Source organism: Engystomops pustulosus, chromosome 1, assembly GCF_040894005.1.
Source record: "Engystomops pustulosus chromosome 1, aEngPut4.maternal, whole genome shotgun sequence".
Classification (NCBI taxonomy): domain Eukaryota; kingdom Metazoa; phylum Chordata; class Amphibia; order Anura; family Leptodactylidae; genus Engystomops; species Engystomops pustulosus.
This window is the reverse complement of record NC_092411.1, coordinates 47652375-47674256: the sequence shown is the minus strand read 5'-3', so window position 1 is coordinate 47674256 and position 21882 is coordinate 47652375. Positions and strand designations below refer to the sequence as shown.

Here is a 21882-nt window from a genome sequence, read left to right as displayed (position 1 = left end):
ATAAAAATATCTTGTCACTAGAGCCTTTTCAGACCGTGTCACTACGGGGTTAAAACTGCACTGAGCAACGCGTGTCCTGGCATGTCTGGTACTGTAGAAGGATGCCAAGGTTGATGAACTGTGTGCTGGGGTGTCCACAGACATGACTGTCCATGCCATAGGTTTGCCACCACTGCTATGGAATGACAGCAAGCAGAGATCTAGAAAACTGTGAGGAATTGATAAAGAAAGTATATTGGAAATTATAATTGTAACTTTTCATTATACTAACAATAACATTTATTTGCTGAAATGGGAACACTGCTTTAAGGACTGTTCCCAGAACCTGGAGCCCATTCATATTAGGCAGCCTACTAGTCGCAGAGTGAACATCACTACAAAATTAATTATTTACTTGTCCTTCTGTTTGATATCCTTTCTATCCTGCCATATACTGTATACTTATGGACCTGCACTTGGATGATTTTCACATTTTGTTGTAGCCCCAATTCCTGAAATGATTAATTAATGATTGTCCTTCAATCGTTTGTTATTTTGAGATCTCTGCATGTGTACGTATGGCACCTTATATTTCTCATAATCTTCAAAGAATTTTAGGTGAATATGAGCATTTCTCTCATACCTCCTACACCTAATGGCTTTGATGACGTCAGTCAGCGGGGGGCGCCATTGATTGCGTCCACAGTTGCCTTTTACTCCCTGATTTCATAGCACACTTGATCTCAGCGAGGGGTTTCCAGACCTTTCTCACACACGTGTGTCCTGTTGTGTGGATGGTGTCAAACCTCTGGCAGAGTAGTAATCACTTCACCATTTATCTGCGCTTTTCTATCCCCAATCTATACACATGACATTTACAGCCAGCATTTGATTCTTATTGGAATATTGTAAAGTGAAGTCATTCATTTGTTTTCTATCATCTGGCTGATCTATTGATTTTTTTCCTGTAATGGTTTAGCTTGCACGCCGCTCTGATGGCCGATCCCAAGGACCCTAACTGCTGGGAGTGTTTAGGAGAAGCCTATCTAAGCAGAGGGGGCTATTCTACCGCTCTCAAATCCTTTATGAAAGCCAGTGAGCTGAACCCTGATTCATTGTACAGTGCCTACAAAATTGCATCCATCAAACAGATCCTGGGCACCTACACAGAAGCAGTAACCGAATACCAACATATCGTACAGAAGTCTGGAGAATATGTCCCGGCATTGAAAGGTAGTATATATTCCAATTACAAAACATCATCCTCTACCATATAAATTGAGTGCATTTGTCGATGTCATTCCATTCATGAAGGGGACATTTAGCCCCTGTTTTCATGATAAGTGGGACCCCAGTGATCATCCGGACATTAAGGGTTAGTGCCAACTTAAGTTGATCCTGAGAATGGTACTCCCAGAGGGGTCCCATTCTCTCTAATGGGTGAAGCAGCAGGATGGCAGTCAGGACAGGCATGGTTCTCCATCCGCTCCACCCTTTCTCCAAATCGCTAGGATTCCCTCCTTGTGATTGTGTGGTTTCCAGCAGTCAAAACCTCACTTATAACCTTGTTATCCCCTATCCACTTTCCATACAGTAAAGTCATGCACACAGACTCTGTGGTCCCCTTTTCATTGAAAACAACTAAGAAACACATAGACGTATTCCGGCAGTTTTTTTTTCAGTAAATTCTCCAAAATTCCTCAGAAGAATCAATGGTATGTTCTTCTCATGTAGCAGTCTTCATTTCTATTAGATCTGACCAACTGTAATGCTATAGGCCCATGGTAGTCTATGGCTGCCCTTGCTGTGCCTGATCCATTACATTCATGTAGAGTCTCCTCTGAGTGCGGCTGTAAAGTTCCTGATTAGGAAGCATGGATGTCATTTATAGTAAAGATCCATCCTCTGATCATCATGAAGCTTGGGTAATCCAGCTCTTATTTGCAAAAATGAGCTTGATTATCTTGATGTTCAGAAGAGCAGAACACTTTGCATAGAGAACTTGTGACGAGGCTTGTAATAGCCTTGTGTTTCTTAAAGGGGTTGTCCACCATTGTGTATTTCGAAAAGGTTTAGAAAGGCAAAACAAAATGAAAACCTCACCTCCCAACTTCTGCAGTCAAATTCTGTTATGTCATCTTTGGTTTATCTATAGTATCATTACAGAGTTTCAGAGGTTGCTATATATAGAGTATGTATGGATGACAAACTGCCAAACCTTTGTAAATTATCAGAAATGATAGCATGTCCCAGTTGCTCTTAGTTCTGTAAATGTGATGACGGGCGGCTCTATGTGTCTCACAGGTCTAGGTGAATGTCACCTGATGCTTGCGAAAAGTGCACTTGCTGATTTCCTTGATGCCAAAGCTGTGGATTCCATAGAAAGGGCTCTCGGGTATCTGACACGGTTGGTACTAAAGACTTATTTACTGCTTATTTAACCCATTCACAACTGCTATATGGCTATAAACATCTTATTCGCACATTTCCTATGCGGATAGCACGAATGTACATGGAACACTTTAAACTGCCATATCTCTCGAAACATGGTGTACACTTAAAGAGGATAATCTCCCCTTTAATATAATGGGGCACATTTACTTACAGGGTCACCGGAGTTTACAGAAAGTGCATTGTCAATAATGCACTGTGCCGTGATTTACTAAGATCATGCGCCCCATATCATGAATGTGTCACTTCCCACGCTCAGGTCCGACGAGTTCACCATCTTTTTAGTGGTGCATGTAAGTGCTTGGGCTTGCGACACAATTTGAATCTTAAATCCCATGCTCAGTCCGAATCGGACTGACCGATGGCATGCCCCCCAATTTGCGCCGCATGGAAGCCAGCGCAGCTGCGCCTCAAAAGGGGTTGCGTGTGCCACAATCCCAGCGCACACACTTATTAAAACCTATGCAAGCCGTTTTATCACCGAAAACGGTGCACAGTCCGACAGATTGTATTAGGGGAGATTGTGTTTCTAAGTTAAACAGAGCCGGAGATATCCACTGTTTACATGACAGTAAAAACATGTGATTTAAAATGCAGATCTCAGTGGACATCTCGAAACACAAGCCTGACAAGATATTAAAGGGGTGATTGCCCTGTTTAATAACACACCAGACATTGGGGTCATTTACTAAGGGCCCGAATTGCGTTTTTTTCCAACGGGTTATCCGAATATTTCCGATTTCTGCCAATTTTCCCCGAATTGCCCCGGGATTTTGGCGCACACAATCGGATTGTGGCGCATCGGCATGCACGCGACGGAAATGGGGGGGCGTGCAGTATGCCTATCACTGATGCCTATCACTCATATTGGGTTAAATGTCTTTTTTTTCATCATATTATCCAGAGCTGTTCAGCAGCGTCCTGACCTTTTATGTCTTTGGAAACTTCTTGGCGATTCTTGCACCTGCCTCCATTTGGTTTCTCCAATCAAAGTCAGAGTTAATGTCTTAGGAGCCCTTGTGGGACAAAATACTGACACAAAGCTACTGAATAAATCTGAAATTTTGGAACTTGGGGGAAGGTAAGAACTTATGTACTTATTTTTATAACAACTTATTAGCATATATATATACGTTTCAGAATGCTAGGGGTCTCAACACTGGAGCCCCCATTACTCACAAGAGCAGAGGTCTCTCTTCCCTTGTCGCATAAAAATTGAAAGGCAGAGCAAACACCTGACCATCGATTTATTCAGGTAGGACATGGAACTTTACACACTCATTATGATGCGCTAATTTGTTGGATTAAGGCAACCTAAACAATTTCTGCAAATCTGGTGCCAGTTGGACCTAAATTGAATCCATGTGCAGCAGCCTGGATTTTTCTGTACACTCAGTCGTACCCTAGACACTGTGTGAACCTAGTCTTTTGTGTAGTTTTATCATTTACAGTGTAATATATTACAGTGTAACATATATTATAACAATAATGTTTCGTAAAAAAAGGAAGAATTAAAATTACAGTGTGGTCTACTGTTCCCCTTTACAGGTGTTATGGGCGAGCACTGAAGCTTCAATCTTCTGCAAACCTATGGTGTGATCTTGGTATCAATTATTACTACCAGGCGCAGCACTTGCTGCTTTCTGACCAGGCTGGAAGTAACCAGAGCGAATTACTGGAGAAGTCTGTGCAGGTAATGTTGTTATATTTAGGACATAGGGTAATCACTATAAAACATTGTATAGATCTAGTTAAATTTGACATTGATGTACAGACAGTCCCCGACTTTAAGGGTTACACCCATTTTGGCAAATTAATATTATTGTTTGTTTGATGAAAAATGATACAATTTTGGCTTAGTGCAGAGCTAGGCAAAAGTTTTTATACTTTACAGTTACATTTTAAAAGTTACCAAAGTTGTCTATGATGAAGCTTTATTGTAAATCCTTGTTCCCATAACAATGCTAAATCTTGAAAATCCAATTGTAAAATAGACAAAACAAAATATACCTGTTCAAACTTACATACAAATTGAACTGAAAAACAAACCTACAGAACTTATCTGGTGCGTAACCTGAAGATTGCCTGTATTTGTTGTGGATGCCCCCAGTGGATGTATGAAATCCATGCACTATATTTAGGATCTAACAAACTTTCGAATCAAAGAGACATCAAAGTGATTTACATAGAATAGGGGATTACTAGCTGATCGGTGATGACAGCCGGGAGCTATGCAATCATGAGAACAGGACTCCCAACTCTCTATAGAATGGGGATCCTGTTCTCACTGATGGGTGGAGTATTCTGACATTCCATTGAAAGTGAGAATGACGAAAATAGGCGAGCACAGCACCACATATAGACGGCGAATGGTGCGGCAGGGCACATGCTCGTACTACCCCTCCATCCATTTGCGAGAACGGGATCCCCATTCTCTGGAGAACTCCGGGACACGTTCTACTGGATTGCTTGGGTTCTCAGCAGTTAAATCTTCTCTCCAGCTAGCTATCCCCTTGGTTGTGGAGGAACTCTGAACACCAGAACTGTGTTTCTAGGTGCCACTGTCTATTCATGTGCTGTGTAGTTAGGATGTAAATAGTCGTTTGGTGGTTGTGAAGAGGTTATAAAAATACATATCTCCTCTCCCTGTCTCTGTGTATGTGTATTTAAATAGATTAGCTAAAGAATAAAATCATCATTTTATCTAGTCTGCTTGGGAAGGAACAAAACAACAGGAATGTGATGGATTTGAAGGTTTTTGAATTCCCTGGCTGAAAAAAATGGGAAACAATGGGAAAGTTATGGCCATGAAACAGCAGAACTGCACCGACACTGGGGATCACTCTGCTCCTGGAGCCTTGTAGTGTCAGGTTCACCTAACCTGCATGTTTTATAAGTTATTTGTCATTGATTACTAAGTAACACATTTGAGATTTGTGTTGAAATGTTCATAAAACTGTATAAAAAGCTCCTAATAACATCCACCATCAGTCATCAGCCGCTGTTATTCCCGGGGCTGTATGACTTTCATCCTTTGTCACATTACGGGAAGTACTGCAGGCTTGTTCTGGGCTGTGATTTTCCCCATAAGCCTCTATAATATGCAGTGTCACACCCCATATTGTGATAAAAGTCGCCTGCCAGCTTGTGCTGTTCTATTTGCCATCTTTCTCTGTGTTAACAAAAGCCATCACGCAGCCTGGCGACATAATGAACACATTGCAGAAAACATTTCTGACTTTTAATGCTTCATTACAATAACACAAGTGCTGTTTCAGACTAAGTGGTTCTTGAGCTAGAATTGTGTTAAGTCTTTCTAGTTAAAGCACCTCCCGTGTCCTATGCCTGAAACTTTATTTAAAGGAAAGCTACCATCAAAATCCAGCAGGATAAACCAGGGCTACTTACTCATAGATCCCGGCACCGTTACTGTGGTGATGTTCTTATATTTGTTATCCATGGCCAACGTCCTTCTGAAATCAACATTTAAAATTATGCTAATATCCCCCCCCCCCCCCAGAGCCTCTTCTTACTGTAGCTTCTTAGGGTCTTTAAACAGCATCCAAGGTTGCCAAACCTTCAGGTACTTACTTTGTGTACAGGCTGGCTCCGCCGATCGCTCCTCCTGCTGAGCTATTGTTAGCATCTCTTGGGCCTAGGCATGAACTGTGGGGATGTGGAGGATCTTTAGTGGCTTGGAATCACGTAGTGTAATAGGTTTCTCTTCTGCACTCCAGTGAAGCCAGAGAGCACTGAGATTAAAGTCATTTCTGGGGTATTGTCGACAGTGGAGCATGAAATAGTACGGTATGCTTCCAAAAGGGTTTGATTTCATTGCATCCCCCTCGATGGGCACCATGTCTCCTCTGGACGTTTCACAGTGGCAGCATAAGTCTGAGACTGATGGAAAGATGGCATATAATTGGGTAGGGACCCGGTACCATCTGGAGAGTATCCACGGCAAAATAGAATCCTCAGTAGATAATGAGCAAACTAAATCTCGTAATGAATGCTGGGATAGTAGTATCCGATTCCTTTACCAGTGGTGCATAAATGTGTGAGATACCATGATCCGGGTCGGGAAGAGAGGCCTTCAACCGTACTGTAGCTTCTTAGGCTGTTACACTGTCTCACTTTCCCCCCTTCTTCCGCCTGATGTAATATCAATGCAGCACAGGAGGTTTCAGCACACAGTGGGAGGGGAAAGTCCTGTGAAGCTACAGCATAGAGGGGCTATGGTAGCGCCCCCTAGAGACCTTAATATAATTCCTTTTAGATGTTGATTTTAGAATGTGTGTCCTCCTGTACTTTCCCAGTTGTGGATGATGAACAACTGTACGTGATATTACATTATGATAAAACATGATATTATGTGAGGTAATCTCGTGGTTGTGTTACGAATTGTAGCATATCAAGGGTATTGCTAGAATATTGTAATATTGTATTGACCTGGTCTCAGCAAATTTAAGCATAGGTAAGGGAATATGACAGAGAAGGACTATAATTCTCACATCCCAAGTAATTTCTTCTGAATCTATTTGCTATCTAGTGCATCAAGAAGTCAATCATGATGGAGAGCAGTAACCACCAGTACTGGAATGCACTCGGTGTTATTTGTTGCTCGAAAGGTGAGATTGTTTCATTCATTCATTCTTACAATGTTATATACTGACATATTGTAGAGGCACGTCCCATGAGCAGTGACCTCCAACCTTATCAGTAGAGACAAATGGATCTTCCAAGATTCCCTTCACTCAAACTGCACTGAATGTTTTGTATGATTCAGTCTGATTCGTTTCTTTCCGAACCAATATTGGTTTAATTGTTCTGGAAATTGTTATGCACTCTCTGGTTATGACCATTTTTTATTTCATTAATTGTTTACCATTTTTTTTATTTTTATTTTTTACTAAAACGATAATAACGGAAACAATAAAAATTCCATTCTAATCCATGGAGATTTTAATGTACCAGTATCAGACTTCTGTTATTGTCCTATATGTACAAAATTCGTCCGTGCTAATCATTTGTCCAAGCCATATTATTTGGATTCAGTTCGTGATTGAAAATTGCTGGATTCTTTCCGAATCAACAAATACACTTGCTCAGCTCTAATCATCAGCTCTTCTCCCTAATAGTCTAGGACCCCTGTGGTGGTCTCCCACACAAAGCCCAACTGAATGGGCATAAGCCTCAGCAGATGAAGGACCATGGACCATAGGAATATCTCAGGAAAGGATTAAACTGAGATGGTGGAATATTTGACTTAACCCTTTGTCATGTCTTTTGATTTCTAGATATTAACAATAAGGCCCTTGCACAACACGCTTTCATCAAATCAATCCAGTGTCAGCAGAATGTGAGTACTAGGTCTGCATTTCCGACCCACTGTAAAGGGGTGGTCTGGGCTGTGGCCAGTTAAAAGATTGCAGCATTCAGAGGAGCTTCAGGATTTTCACATTTTACTAAGTACTCTGCCATACCTTATACAGTCTTATACAGTGCCAATGCTTGATATTGCATTTCCCATCATGAGTGTAAGACCTGGTTATACATAATACACTGATGTTAACTGAAGCCACTGGCCGATCTTCCAATGTGGGGAGTTACCCTATGCCTAATGCTCATCCCATACATGCTTTGCCAATCCAAGTTTATAATTCTGGTAATAAGGGGGACAGGTTTGTCAAGTCTTTTGTCTGGCAGCTATTCAAAATGTATGATCTTTATATCAAGATAAAGCTGATTTCAAGCTCTATCCATCTTTTGCAGAATGCCATTGCTTGGACTAACCTGGGTGCTTTGTATTTGTTGAATGAAAATATTGAGGTAAGTAACACACAGGGGAGCATTTATCAGGAGTTGTACATCATTTCTCTGGTGTATAAGCCCTGAAGGGTTGATGGTAATAGCGCAGTTCTGCCGCAGCCATCCTACAGAATACATGTGTATCCGACCTTTAAGAATGGACTGCTACAAGCTGAAATATTGCGATAATATCTTATAAACTTGAACAGCCCCCCTATAGTACCCTATTTCACTGCTTTTACTCTTCTAGGCAATGCTACTTTTATGCAGTGTTCAACCATTCATAAGTTTTATTTCACTTGTTTTCACAGCTAAGTCATCAAGCCTTCAAAGTAGCCCAATCCCTTGATCCGTCATATGTAAGATGCTGGATTGGGCAGGTAAGCTGATCTGTATGCTTAAATGCCTATAAAATACTATAAGACAACAGCAATTATGTATTACTGACATACCCCAGCATCGGACTGTGGTATGATGGGTCTACCAGAGGTATTGATGTTGAGGGTCCACCCCTCAACCATAACATCCCCAATGTAAGATGTATCATCTAATAATCTAATCAACCTACAGGAAATAGACCATAGTGTCAAGTGATTGTTCCGTTCATTTAATTTGTCTTGAATATTTTGAAAACCATTATGATGGGCCTAGACCAAATGGAGACATCTCTGGTACTTTGCTGGGTCAATCCATCTCTGTGGTAGAGCACCATATGTCCTCATGTTAAGGTACAACCTAGTGCAGAGTGGCATCTATATTATAGTGTCAAGTTCTGCCCTTGTTCACACAACCTCAGGTTCTCCAATGACTGATAACATTCACAGAGTTGAGCTCAGGAGAAATCAAACCGAGATAACGTATGGTATAATATCTCAGTCTCTGCGAACTGGTGCCATCAAAAGTAAGGCAGATGTGAGCTGCTTTATTTTGTATCACACAGTATTATACAGGGAAGACCTGGGCTTAATTACTTAGGGATAAAGAAGTAATGTCCATAGTCCATTGGTTGGTAAATTATTACATGGGCATTGGAGATGCAAAGGCTTTGTTTTCCCTGAAGTGTATATAATATTGTAAATCCTTCTTGTGAGATGGGTAAACATCGGATGGGGTCTTGTATTCCTTTGGTAGAGTGGACTTTGATCAGCTTCAGCCATAGTCAAAGCTTTTTTTTATGGTATTCTCAGCATTCAGAAAGTATATGAAAAATATAAAAACATCAAAATATGTAAAAAATTTGTAAGCTCATTATGATGGGGCACTCCACGGGTTCTTGATTCAATACACAGACAGTCCAGTTGTGGCTTAGTTTCTTTATTTGTAATCCACAAATACAAGGCAAGCATGGGAGATGCCTCACCTCAGCCTTGGCCGCAGCCTCAGCTGCTTCCCAGACACAACACTCAAGACACAACAACAACTGGATCGCATCTGCTTTACATCCTACTCTATGATCAGCCCATGGGGGGAAGGAATACATAGTTAGTGGTCATGCCCTAACACCCTTCCCCAAAGGGTAAACAGTGTCCTCTCCTCCCCCAGACACTACACAGGGGCTCCACAATGTCTACCAGAGTACTTATCTAGCTGGGCCTTCTGCAAAGCTCCAGGACAATGTAATCCCTCCCCCCTAATAATATGTGTACAGGTTTCATATACAAATCATATGCACATAACATTTCAAGAGTCCAAAGGGTTCACAGAAATTAAACAGCTATAAATGCAGAGGGTGCATGTACTTGTGCAAACTGTGAGCTTTGTCTGCCTGCATCTCTTTCTCCATTCTGACTTCAGCTGACAGGATGGAGAGGGGGCACATTTTGAGCACATAACTTCTGTACTCTGTGCTTCTAGGTGTCACAAGTGTTCTGTTGTCATTTTAAAGCAAATAATTTCTCAACAGGATTGTGTTTCGAGGTGCCCAATAATAATTATTCCTTTATATAGGGCACGCGAATTACGCAGCGTTGCGCAGCTTTTGCCAAATCAGTCCCTGTCCCCTTGGGAGCTCACAGTCTAATCAAACTACCAGTATGTTTTTAGAGTGTGTGAGGAGACCAGAGGACCTGGAGAAAATGCATAGCAAACACGGAGAGAACATACAAACTCAGATGTTGACTTGGATGGGACTTGAGCCCCGGATCCCAGCGCTGCAAGGCCGTAGTATTAACTACTGAGCCACCTTGCTGGCTAATGCCTAAGAGGCAAAGATTGTTACAGTCAACAATTGAAGCTGTGGATAAAAATCGCACTCCAGATTGCAACCGTGACAGTTTATCATTGGTTTCTGTGGCACCTAGAATCACAATCTTGGTGTGATATTACTGGGGAGATTCTACTCTTTGAAAAATCTTGTTACAGAATATATAGCCGTTTCAAGTTTGCCTCTGCTATGTCTATACACGTGCTGCCTGCATGGGGTATTTGCAATCCGGTAATAACTGTACATTTAGTTAAATATAGTAAGATTCTCTTATTGCACACATTTCTGTTATTTCCTTAGGCCCTGATTGCAGAAACTGTTGGAAGCTATGAGACGATGGATCTCTTCCGGCATACGACCGAGCTTAGTATGCATGTAAGTGTATTGTGCGCCCCATCTGTTCCTTTTGGATGGGAGGACAAATTTAAAAAATAAAAAAGCCAACGTGAGGCACAGTTTGAGTTATGCCATTCAGCATTTTGTACTATCTCTATATGAACTATTTCTTGCAGTCTCATAAGTCTCCCTTTACTACAATATCTTCATTTAATTATTTTCTATACATTAGAGCTATACAATAATGTTTTGTATATTGTATTGTGGAAAGTATTTTATAAGTCCAGCTACTCGTGTTCCTCTACTTACTCATAGGTATAGTTTTGTTATGTCTTTTCTTAGACTGAAGGAGCAAAGGGATATGCTCACTGGGTCTGTATGACCCTCCTGGATAAAAGCAACAGGAAAACAGAGCTTTATCGCTATAACATCGTGCAGATGAACGCCATCACCGCCGCTCATCTAGCGTTAAACAAATACACAGGTAACTTACCAGCCATTACATTCCAGTTGATGTTACCTATTACTTTCCAATGAGTTAGTTAGTAGATGGATACACAGTACGAATTCAGTTATAGTATGGACAAATATGATATTGGTCTATTGTTACATAATATATTGTCTCCTGTCTCTAGAGCGAATACAAAGCGATTCTACTGCATTTGAGATGCTGGGTTATCTAAATGATCATCTCAAATTAAAACGACAGGCAAAGGAATCCCACGAAAGGTAATACATTGTAGACAGGGAGTCTATAGACATCTGAATGCATCTATATTGGGTATTTGCTCCCTGTGCCATGTTGAGTTTTTCATCCATCTATAGACTCTCCATCATCACAGTAGTAGTCAATTTACTTGTCTACTCGTGGACATTCTGACCAACCAGATGCTTCATAAATTATCGCAAAAACTCATAGACACCTTGGGGGAGATTTATCATACACAGGCTCCCCTGCATCGGTGTATGATAGCGGCCTCTTGATGCATCCGTTGGGCAACGTGGGCAGCAAGCAAAGCTACGCCAGTTCGGAACTGGCGTAGAAAACTGGCTTTGAAGCAGCGATAAACGTCCTTCCTTGTGATCAATGATTACTGCTTAGAACGGCGCCCGTCGGGTTCTGGTGCATGGAGAGGGCTCACAGACTGAGCCCTCTCCATAGCTGGTAAGTCTTTGCTGCATATTGCAGCAAAGATTTACCAGTAACATCCGCGATCGGTGCTAGCAGTATGCTCACACAGTGGGATACGGTGTCCTCCCTCGCTGAAAGCAGAAAGAGAAGCGAATATTGGCAGCAGGCAGTGATTGGCTGCTGCCGATGTTCAGGGTGTTTCCCCAGTGATGTAACTTTCTTTATATTTACAGTTACATATCTGGGGACCTCCCTGAGTGTACACTCGGTGTAGGTCAGGAGTGGATGTTTATATAGATGTATATAAAGTTACATCCGACCCTCCCACCCCCCATAGACTATTTTGGTCTCCGCTGAGCATTTACATCTCTCAGCAGGAGGAAGCAGGATGTAAAGATATAGCTTGCTAAGCCTGTGAATGTAGGCTTATATACAATAGTTTACCAAAGCACATGAAGACCACAGCATTTTGCCATCACATTGGGTTGTACAGTGGTAGGGGTCTGGGGATATATGAGCCCATAGTTTCCACATTATTTATGAATTGCCATTAGGTTACATATGAATTTTTAAATATTTTACATTGATCTTTATTTTTGTTAAGGTAACCTTCTACAAAATGTGATTTTCAAGAATCAGCTATATACGAGTTAGTAGAGATGACAGTGAAGTTTCACCCTTTGATCTTCCCATGTTATCTGGCATATCCTCGTCATTAAATGTCACTGACGCAGTGCACTCCAGAGTGCTGTACCTCTTTGGCTTCTAATGAGGAGGTCATTATATCTCCATTTTCTTGTAGTATTGTTCATTTCATGCACAACATGTCAGAAAAAGATGTGTAGGAATGAATCTCGCCTCTGTCATTTAACCAGATCATAAATCAAAATGAAGGTCTATATGTTTTATTTGGTATAACTGGTAATTTATTTTCATTGCTGCTTCGTGCCTTCATGTCCATCAACAGCCTGCATTGCAGTGTATGTCGTTTTATGTGTCAAAGCGACATCTTGCTGAAACCCAATGGGCCTCATTATGGGTTATGGTGCCTGTCAGGCTCCACTGGTGTCCATTCTATACCAGGTCTAGAAGTGCTGTAGCTACTATTAATAAGAAGCAGCAATGCGGATGTGAACAGAGCCCTAGAAAATACCCATTCTCTATCATTGTAGTCATCTGTGATGCCATGTCTGATGAACTTTTTAAAGGTGTTGTTATTTTACTGCTTTTTGTTTTTTTCTAGAGCCGTGTTGATTCTTCGAGAAACTGACGACAAAGACCAATATCATCTTGCACTTCGACATTACGGACGGTCACTATGGTAAATTATTTTTCAACTCTGTATTTCTATAATGCAATAATAAATGGACTAAATGAGTCAATTCCCAATCATAAAAGGGGATTCGTCAAATAAGGGTTGCAGCAGATATTGATGATGTTACAACAATAGGTTTCGGGAAATGCATAAAAATTACTTTCAAGATTTGGCTTTCCTGTATAATTGGTCACATTTTAATTATTCTGTACATTGCTTATATTATTTATGCTCAAATTTTAAGAATTGACTTTAATCATAACATGAAAGTGAACCTCCTCTTCCCTAGTGCTGTAGGCCAGTATGATGAAGCCATCAAAGCCTATATGTCTACACCACTGGCAGAGTACGATGACCTCACTGGACTGGCTCTTGCCTATTTCAAGAAGGGCCTTTTGCAGGAAAGTATTAGAGGTAATTATTTTTGGATCATTTGTTTTCAATATGTTGTTAAAGGGAAACTCTGAGGGTGATTTGAGACACTAGCCAGGTCTTCATGGATCTGTGGTTTAGTGTCCCAAATCCACCCTATATCACCTCTGCCCAGTGCTGTAGTGCAAAAGAAACAACCTTATATTTAAAGGATATTTACCATCAAAATTGGGCTTGATAAACCTTATATTTCTTATCCATGGTCTCCTTCTTTCTAAAATAAACTTTTAACATTATGCTAATGAGCCTAAAGGGCTATGGGTGTGTTAAAGAAGCCCTCTGTGCTCTGGCTTTACAAGCTGTTGTTACACTACTCAGTCTTCTCCTCCCCTGAACTTCCTGTAATCTCGGCAGCAGTGAACAAACAGTGGGAGGGGAGGAAGTGCTCTTTCAGAATATATTTTATAAGTTGATTTTAGAAGGAAGGAGGCCATGACTAACAAATATAAGAAGATTACCACAGTCACGGCACCTGGATCTGTGAATAAGTGTCCCTGGTTTATCATGATGGATTTTGATGGTAAATTTTCTCTAACTAGAGACTCACTGGTTCTTCCTGCGCTTGTATGTTACTTCAATGAAGGGTAATACACCCAGTATTTATTGTGCATGCACCCCGCTATACTGAATTGCTGCATAGGCGCTAGGAGGTACGGACCAGAGTAGGTCCAGACAGAGTAAATATAGGGCAGTTCACACCTGTGGGTGATTTAGTGCCCCAAGCCTCTCTGAAAGGTTCCTTAAAAGTATTAAAACAGTAATAAAAAAGATTATCTACTTATTTGGGGAGAATCAATTAAAATCCATTTTAAGGAACCCTCTATTCCTAACATATTTCTCTTTTCTCTCTTCATACATGTTTGGCAATCTTTTTTTATCACATTATTTTTATTGTTTGTTTTTAAAAAGAAGGACACACTTTTAAGTTTTTTTGGTAGACCAATAAACAAAGGGTCCAACACAAAAAGTATGAAAACACACATAAACCAAAGGTTAAAAAGTCTACTAAGATGCATGAAAAACAACAACACAAAATCAGCTGGGAAAAAGCAGTGCTATAGAGAAAACACACTATGAGTAAAAGTACCAGAAAGAGCACAACTGAAAGTTTCCTTGTAATATTCAGTACATAGCCCCAGTGGACCATCCCCTGGTTCAGACCAGTAATCTGGGACATATTTATGGATTCTCCCTAAACTATGGTTAAAGTAATTTCACTGTCAAATATTTTCATGAATATTTTTTCTGCACTAAACATTTTTGTCAGCTCAGGTAGAAGTATCTGTATGTGGATGTATGTAAAGGTCTGGTTAATGTACGGTAGTTGCTTTGAAAGCCGTTTAATTATGGTGTCTTGTGCTAGACAGATCTATCCACTAACAAGCTTTGATATCAGTGCAGCGTGCCTATAGTCATGGTCCTATTCATTAGGGACATATGAGAGGAATGAAAGCCTTTATCCACATCTTTGTACATCTTTTGTTCCGTTCTTTGTGCTATCATTAGTTCTCTTCATTAGGTCTATTCATAATGTTGCTAAATAGACAAACACCAAGCCTTTTACATGCGTTTTACATGTTTATGTTATGTTCTCTTATGTATTATTAGTTTACAAGACTGCCTTATCTGTTGCCAAGACTGAGCAAGAGAAAGCTCACATCCTGACCGCAATGGCAGTCATTGAGTACAACCAGGGCGACACGGAGTCCTCCAAAACACTCTTGTTCAAATGGTAAGTTGTCTCTCACCTAAAGCTGTTTGCATCAAGTGTGAGTTGTTTGTAAACTTTTGCAACAATTCAGCCACTGAATAGATGAACACAGTGGGGCACACTTACTAAAATCAGTGCAGTTTGCCCTGCAGATTCATGCCAGATTCAGGATTTCTGGCAAACTTTCTTATGAATTTGTGTTACGGGAAGAGTAGTGCAGCCGCGATACAAATGTGGCGTGGACCCTTCTTAAATACATGTGCAGGCAGTTCGCATACAAAAGAATGTGCAAAGTCCAACAGAAAACTGGCGCAAATGTGCCCCAGTGACTCTTTTCTGCGGGCAGTGCTGAGATGTCTACTTTTACTTAGAAGTCTTTAGACTTTTGGGCCTTTGACCGATAACTATCTCCGTCGTTTGCCACAGCATGGTCAAGCTGGCCAAATAGTTTTACATGGTAGAAGCTTATAGATCACCAGCGTATATCAAAAGGACAATATGAATTCCGTATGTCCCAGTGGATACATTCACAAATCAGATGAGCTTTCCCCTATTTTTTAGGCTATTTACATTTTTGGATATCTTTTGGTCTTTTAATTGATGGAACAAGCATATATATTTTTGATACTTGCATAATGCAGCATGTGATGACAACCGAATTGCAGAACGGCAGATATCAGGATTCTTTAGGGTTGCACTTGATCATTTATTGCAAATACATATCCATGGTAATTGTATGGTTAAGAACAATATCTTATTATGTATGTAATGATTTGTTTCCTCTGTATTTACAGCTCTGTATTAAAGGAGCCCAACACGGAAAGTCTGCACGCGCTGTGCGCCTTGGGTCTAGCTAAGCGCGACATTACTCTGGCAACAGCTGCTCTTAATGAGCTTCTCAAGCATGTGAGAAGTGACCATGATGTCTATGAGAGATGCCTTATTACGTCTGCCATATATGCTTTACAAGGGAGGAACGTAGCTGTACAGAGGCAGGCCTGCAAAGCTATACACAGGTGAGTGTGCTGCAGTGCCTAGTATAAAGACAGACACTGCATGATATTACCTACCAGAGTAACTTTACCATCTGGGATAATTGCTATATTTAGGGTGTGGTCACATGGGGAGCAGCGCTCAGCCCGATCCAGTAAAATGCATACAATTGGTAACCAGCACTCAACAATACAAGACACTGGGTGCTGCTTAGCGATCACATGCATTTCACTGGAAAGACATAAGAGGTCGGGCCGAGAATGTGTGACCGCACCTTAAGGAACAGTTTGCATTTGCAGAGATGGAAAAGAAAATGGTTTTGAATTGCTAACTTCTGTTTCACTATGTATTACATGACGTAAAAGGGGTTAGCCATTTATAAAAAAATTTTAACAGGGGAAGGATAAGACGTTAATAGGGTCACTATTATTATATTTTCATGCTCACTGGTCTCCTTGTCGCGTGTGCTGGCTACCAGCGGATGGAGGTGGCTGTGCAGTAATTACTGTATACACCCCCCCCCCCTTCCCGGGGTGGTTGGAGGGGTGGCATGCCCCTTCAACCACTGATATCGGAATGGTTATCCCAGAGGGCACGTGCATACAGCACTGACACGGGACGTCACAGGAAGACCGGAGTCCTGCTGCGTATGTGAGCCACAGCTCCTGCCAAAGTTTAACATGTTAAATATAAAATGAGTGACCTTTTATTAGGGCTATATTCTTACCCTGATAAAGATTAGTATAAGTGACCAACTCTTTTAATAACTTCTATGTATGACTGTTGTCTTGGAAAAATCGATATAGGGGGTCATATATCTTTAGTCTATTTTTGGGGTCCTCTTTGACTTATCTCATGTTATGTGCACACGACTGTGCTGCTCACCCCTCCCACCTCTGCGTAGCGATACTGGCAAGAATAGGACCTGCTCATCACTCCCTGACCCTGCAGAATTGTCTTCTATGGGGTCCGTGAGCAAGCTGTGTGCTTGTGGCATTAGAAAGTGATAAAACTGGCATCTGATTGTTGTTTTTTTGCAACTTTTTTTTTCTTCCAGTCAAACAAAAGTTGCAGATTTTTGAGCAACATATTGTAATCATTTTATTGTGCTAGCAGGGTAGTGGAGATGTTTTGCGCCAAAAATATGCACCCCTTTTTTTACTTGAACATCAGTATTTCAAAGATAAATTCAGCAACACTTGAAAAACTCGCTCCTGCCAAACTTTGCTGGGTGGGAGACTAAGTCTTAAATCTTTCACTGCGTCCGAAAAAGTTGAAAGTATAACAGGAAAAAAAAAGATACATGTTCTTTCATATAATATTCAATGACTGTAGTCTGTGGAATTCTGTGGAATAGTTACTTCACTATATGTAATGTTATAATGTATAATGTATTTTCCTGCATATTTTCTTGGAGGTTACTATTGTCATTATACTAATCTTCAAAGAATGAGCAATAGCTGTGTTTGTCATTTAATCTACATCGTTCATTGTTTCTTCCATGTAGCCATCCAGGGAAACCTGAGTTGTGGTCTCTCTTATCAAGAATTGTGCCTCAGTATGCTCCCAGGAATGCCAGGGTAAGCAGAATTGAATTGCTTCTGTACTTAAGGGCTCATTCAGAAGGCTGTGTGCTCACCCGGACTGGCTTTACATTATGTTAACATAGTGTTTACACAAACATGCTACAACACATTTGTTAACACAATTTATACAGTATGTTGCGTTAACACAACATAAATGCAACTTAAATGCAACACGTGAACGTAACCTTAACTTGTGGATGGATCAGGTTTATCTGGTTATGTAACCATCACATTACATAATTTTTCACAATGACTGCTTGACTATATGAAGCTGCGGTGCCTAGTCTTGAGGCTTGTGAGATATGCCACACGGTAGTCATTTCTGTATTAGATCACAACAGATTTATCCACGGTGTAGGAATATATATTATAGACAGCACTGGGGTCCTGTGTTCATGTCCCAGGGTCAACATCTGCAAAGAGTTTGTATGTTCTCTGTGTTTGCGTGGGTTTCCTCCGGATCCTCTGGTTTTCTCCCACACTTCAAAACATACTGCTAGGTTGATTAAATGAGGTGTAGTTAGAAGGAATGAGGGGTGATTGCTATTTGGGCTTTTTCTATGGAAAAAGAACCAAGGTTGTCTGTCCTGGATTAGTACCTGGTTGAGTGGTATCAAGTGGACTGCTGACTATTCATCAACATTTATATCATACATCTTATCACAACACATGGGCGCGGGGTTTAGGACCTCCCATCTATACTAATATAAGATTTATGTTACAAGTGGAAGATAGTAATTATACTAGTAAACAAATACATAAATGGACATTATATAGTTCAGTTGTTTGGCTTTGGTTAAAGCAATTTCCTATATATTCATTGTGTGATCACTTATTGAATAGGGAGGAGCAGCTGCCGGAATTGTTGCACATTCACTGAACCTGAGTCAAGGAAAGGTAAGGGCTTATGTTCTTTTAGTTGCAAAATTTAGCATATGTCAGATTTTCGGCAACTTACTGTAATGTTGTTTTTCTTAGACATCACTATTGTACACAGCAGTCAATGAGTTAGCCGCCGGGTGTCTGACAACTGACAACCAGAAGCAGAATGCTCTAAAAACTCTGCAAAGAGCTGCGCACTTCTTCCCAGGTATTTACAATTTGTACAGTTTTATGTTTTTTTTTTTTGTTATACAAATACAGACAGTCCCCGAGTTACGTACCAAATAGGTTCTGCAGGTTTGTTCTTAAGTTGAATTTGTATTTTAGTCGAAACTGTATATTTTATAATTGTTACCCCAGCCAGAATTTTTTTTTGGTCTATGTGACTATTGGATTTTAAAAATGTTGGGTTGTCATAAGAACCAGGATTAACAATAAAGCTTCATTGCAGACGCCTGTGATAACTGTTATAGCTGTTTATTGTAGCCTAAGGATAAAGTACAGTAAATTACCAATATCCAGAGGTCCGTTTGTAACTAGGGGTCGTATGTAAGTCGTGTGTTCTTACTTATAAATATACCATATATTTCAGCCTTTTATAAAAAAGAAAAAGTGATTAATGATGTAATGACTAGTGTTAAAACATGAACCCCTGGCTGATGCTGTGCAAGTATACAGATCAGAGATGAGAAGAGGAATAACCCAACCAGTCACATGTTAAAATTCTACAGCCCTAGAGTTTTCTTAACATGTGTTTTCTGGATGAAAGTCCTTACAGACGTTAGTATTAATATTGTCTTGGAAGAGAAGCCTTTATATAAGGAATTTATTAACACATTCCCTGCCTTAACTTGTAAACGCTATGGTCAGAAATGTTTCCCCTGGCAACCAGTCTCACATAAAACATATTTTCATATAAAATTTATCAATATCTATTTATTTAGTAATGTATGTTTGGACCTGGACATAACCAGATATACATTGGGATTCATTGTGTAAACGGCAGTGCCCTCTTCTGTAATTTTTTGGTACAACATATCAACTGTGCAGAACATACAGCACAGATCCATCTGTCACATAACTTACATGCATTCACATGTATGTATTCACACGCCGTGAGACGCTGGAATATTTCCCTCTTATGCTCTTCAGCGCCAGTAGTTTTTGAAAAAGATCTAAGGGTCGAAATGTTACAGATAGATTGTTGTAACAAGGCTACAGTAAAAGTTTTATCAATTATCTACATTTCATTGTACCCAAATTTATTTTATGTTATGGTTTGAGCATAAGAAGAGCATAATTGAATCTATAGCAACATCGAACAGAAGGTCATGTAGGCTTTGGCTATATTCACATCACGTCTGTTCCCTCTGTTATAAGCATACATTGGGCTGATTCCCAACATTTCCCTGTGAGGAAGGACTAAGACTGTATACTCATTCAGTTGAAAACATCAAAGTGGTCTTTTTCCCCTGAAAGCGGATGGAGGAGTAAACATGATGTTTAAGGTGTTTCCCCAGTGATTTTACTGTCTTTATATGGACAGTTATATCACTTGGGACCTCCCAGAGAGTACACTCAGCGGAGACCAGGGATGGATGCAATTCGCATTTCTCCTCTATAGACTATTATGGACTCTGCTGAGTATATATGTTGCGCAGCAGGATGGAAAGATGTAGCTTTCAATTCTGTGTTGCCTGCAGGAAAATACAAATACTGGTCAGATGGAGGCAAAAATGAGGCCTTTGCAGTATAGTCTATGGGTACATTCAGGTTATATGCCAGGAGCTTTCTTAACTTATACGCTGAACATATCCATTAAACGAGGTGTGAATGTAGCCTTAAATGTATGAAAGGTCCCATTCCATCATGTCTCTGCTAATTATAATGGTGGGGGCTGCTGCAATAAAATATGTATATATACATAATATATAGTATATTTTTGCATTGTACTACTTTTCATTTCCAAATGTTTTTATTTTTTCAGATAACCCGGCAGTATGGGCTGGATTGATGGCTGCATGTCAAGCAGAGAAGACTGCTTCATGTTTTAGTAAAATTCTCACCAAAAGCAATGACTGTGGTGTAGCATTTGTAGCATCTGTGAAATCCAAGAGTAAGTACCTGCTGTTATATACATGCATGTACAAATACCCCACTATATACCCTTCTAGTGGACATGAGCTGCCCATGCCATTCTACATGTAATACTACATTACCACCAGAGGGAGCGCTGCAGGACTAATACTTGCTTGGCTTTGACTGTCACTAGAGAATTTTAGAACCTCATTGTAACTTATTGATTCTTTATATAATGTGTGCAGTCAGTCTTGTACATCATTCTATTCCATATACTTACATGTATATTTTCTGTATGTGCAGTTGAAAGATCAAGTAATTTGCCAGCTAGTTATGGCCAGTCCCTGGAGAGCTGGTCATTGTATCAGGCCATCTATTCACTGAAGGATCAGAACAAGCTCTCGGAGGCTGAGGCTCTTTGCACCAAGGTAATATTGTGTATTGTATACGCTGCTTAAAGGTACAGTGCAACTGTATATACACTGTATGCCCTGTATATAGATGTGACAGCTGATGGAGGATCTGGATATCCTGAATATTTTATGATTGCCTAAATCATCATGTGACCAAAAGTACTGGCCTTTAAATTTCCAGTGTATTTTTTTTTGGGGGGGGGAGGGGGGAGGGGCCTATATCAATACAGTATCTTATATACTATGAATAACCTTCCAAGTTGCTTTTGAACAAATAAACACTATTTCATAATTGCTTGCACCAGGGTACTGTAGGGAATTTATTAAGAGCTGGCAACATGATGTGTCAGTTTTAACATTCCCACTCCGGATATTAAAGGAGACCTACCACTGGGAAATGGTCGTTCTGACCCACACTAACCTGCACATAAGGGGAGCTGAGCTGGTGCAGGCACATTTTTTGGTTAAACAAATAACAAAAAGGATAGATCATAACTATAGATTCTTAACTTTGCTAATAACCCACTCGGCGCTTGTCTCTACGTCATAGCGCTTGGGCATT

At 40.4% G+C, this 21882-nt stretch overlaps 1 protein-coding gene across 2 annotated transcripts in view; it reads left to right on the top strand.

The window, feature by feature from the left end:
- SKIC3 (SKI3 subunit of superkiller complex) overlaps positions 1-21882 on the top strand; it is a 75260-nt gene that overhangs the window by 32607 nt on the left and 20771 nt on the right. For both annotated transcript variants that reach the window (XM_072139746.1, XM_072139755.1), the window contains exons 17-36: positions 959-1212; positions 2284-2386; positions 3335-3511; positions 3979-4123; positions 6980-7058; positions 7728-7789; positions 8203-8259; positions 8550-8618; positions 10742-10816; positions 11120-11261; positions 11413-11506; positions 13153-13230; positions 13514-13638; positions 15265-15388; positions 16162-16383; positions 17868-17940; positions 18790-18843; positions 18925-19036; positions 20816-20944; positions 21211-21335. In XM_072139746.1, the coding sequence (XP_071995847.1) occupies positions 959-1212; positions 2284-2386; positions 3335-3511; positions 3979-4123; positions 6980-7058; positions 7728-7789; positions 8203-8259; positions 8550-8618; positions 10742-10816; positions 11120-11261; positions 11413-11506; positions 13153-13230; positions 13514-13638; positions 15265-15388; positions 16162-16383; positions 17868-17940; positions 18790-18843; positions 18925-19036; positions 20816-20944; positions 21211-21335 (2299 nt within the window). The remainder of the gene's footprint in view (positions 1-958; positions 1213-2283; positions 2387-3334; positions 3512-3978; positions 4124-6979; positions 7059-7727; positions 7790-8202; positions 8260-8549; positions 8619-10741; positions 10817-11119; positions 11262-11412; positions 11507-13152; positions 13231-13513; positions 13639-15264; positions 15389-16161; positions 16384-17867; positions 17941-18789; positions 18844-18924; positions 19037-20815; positions 20945-21210; positions 21336-21882) is intronic.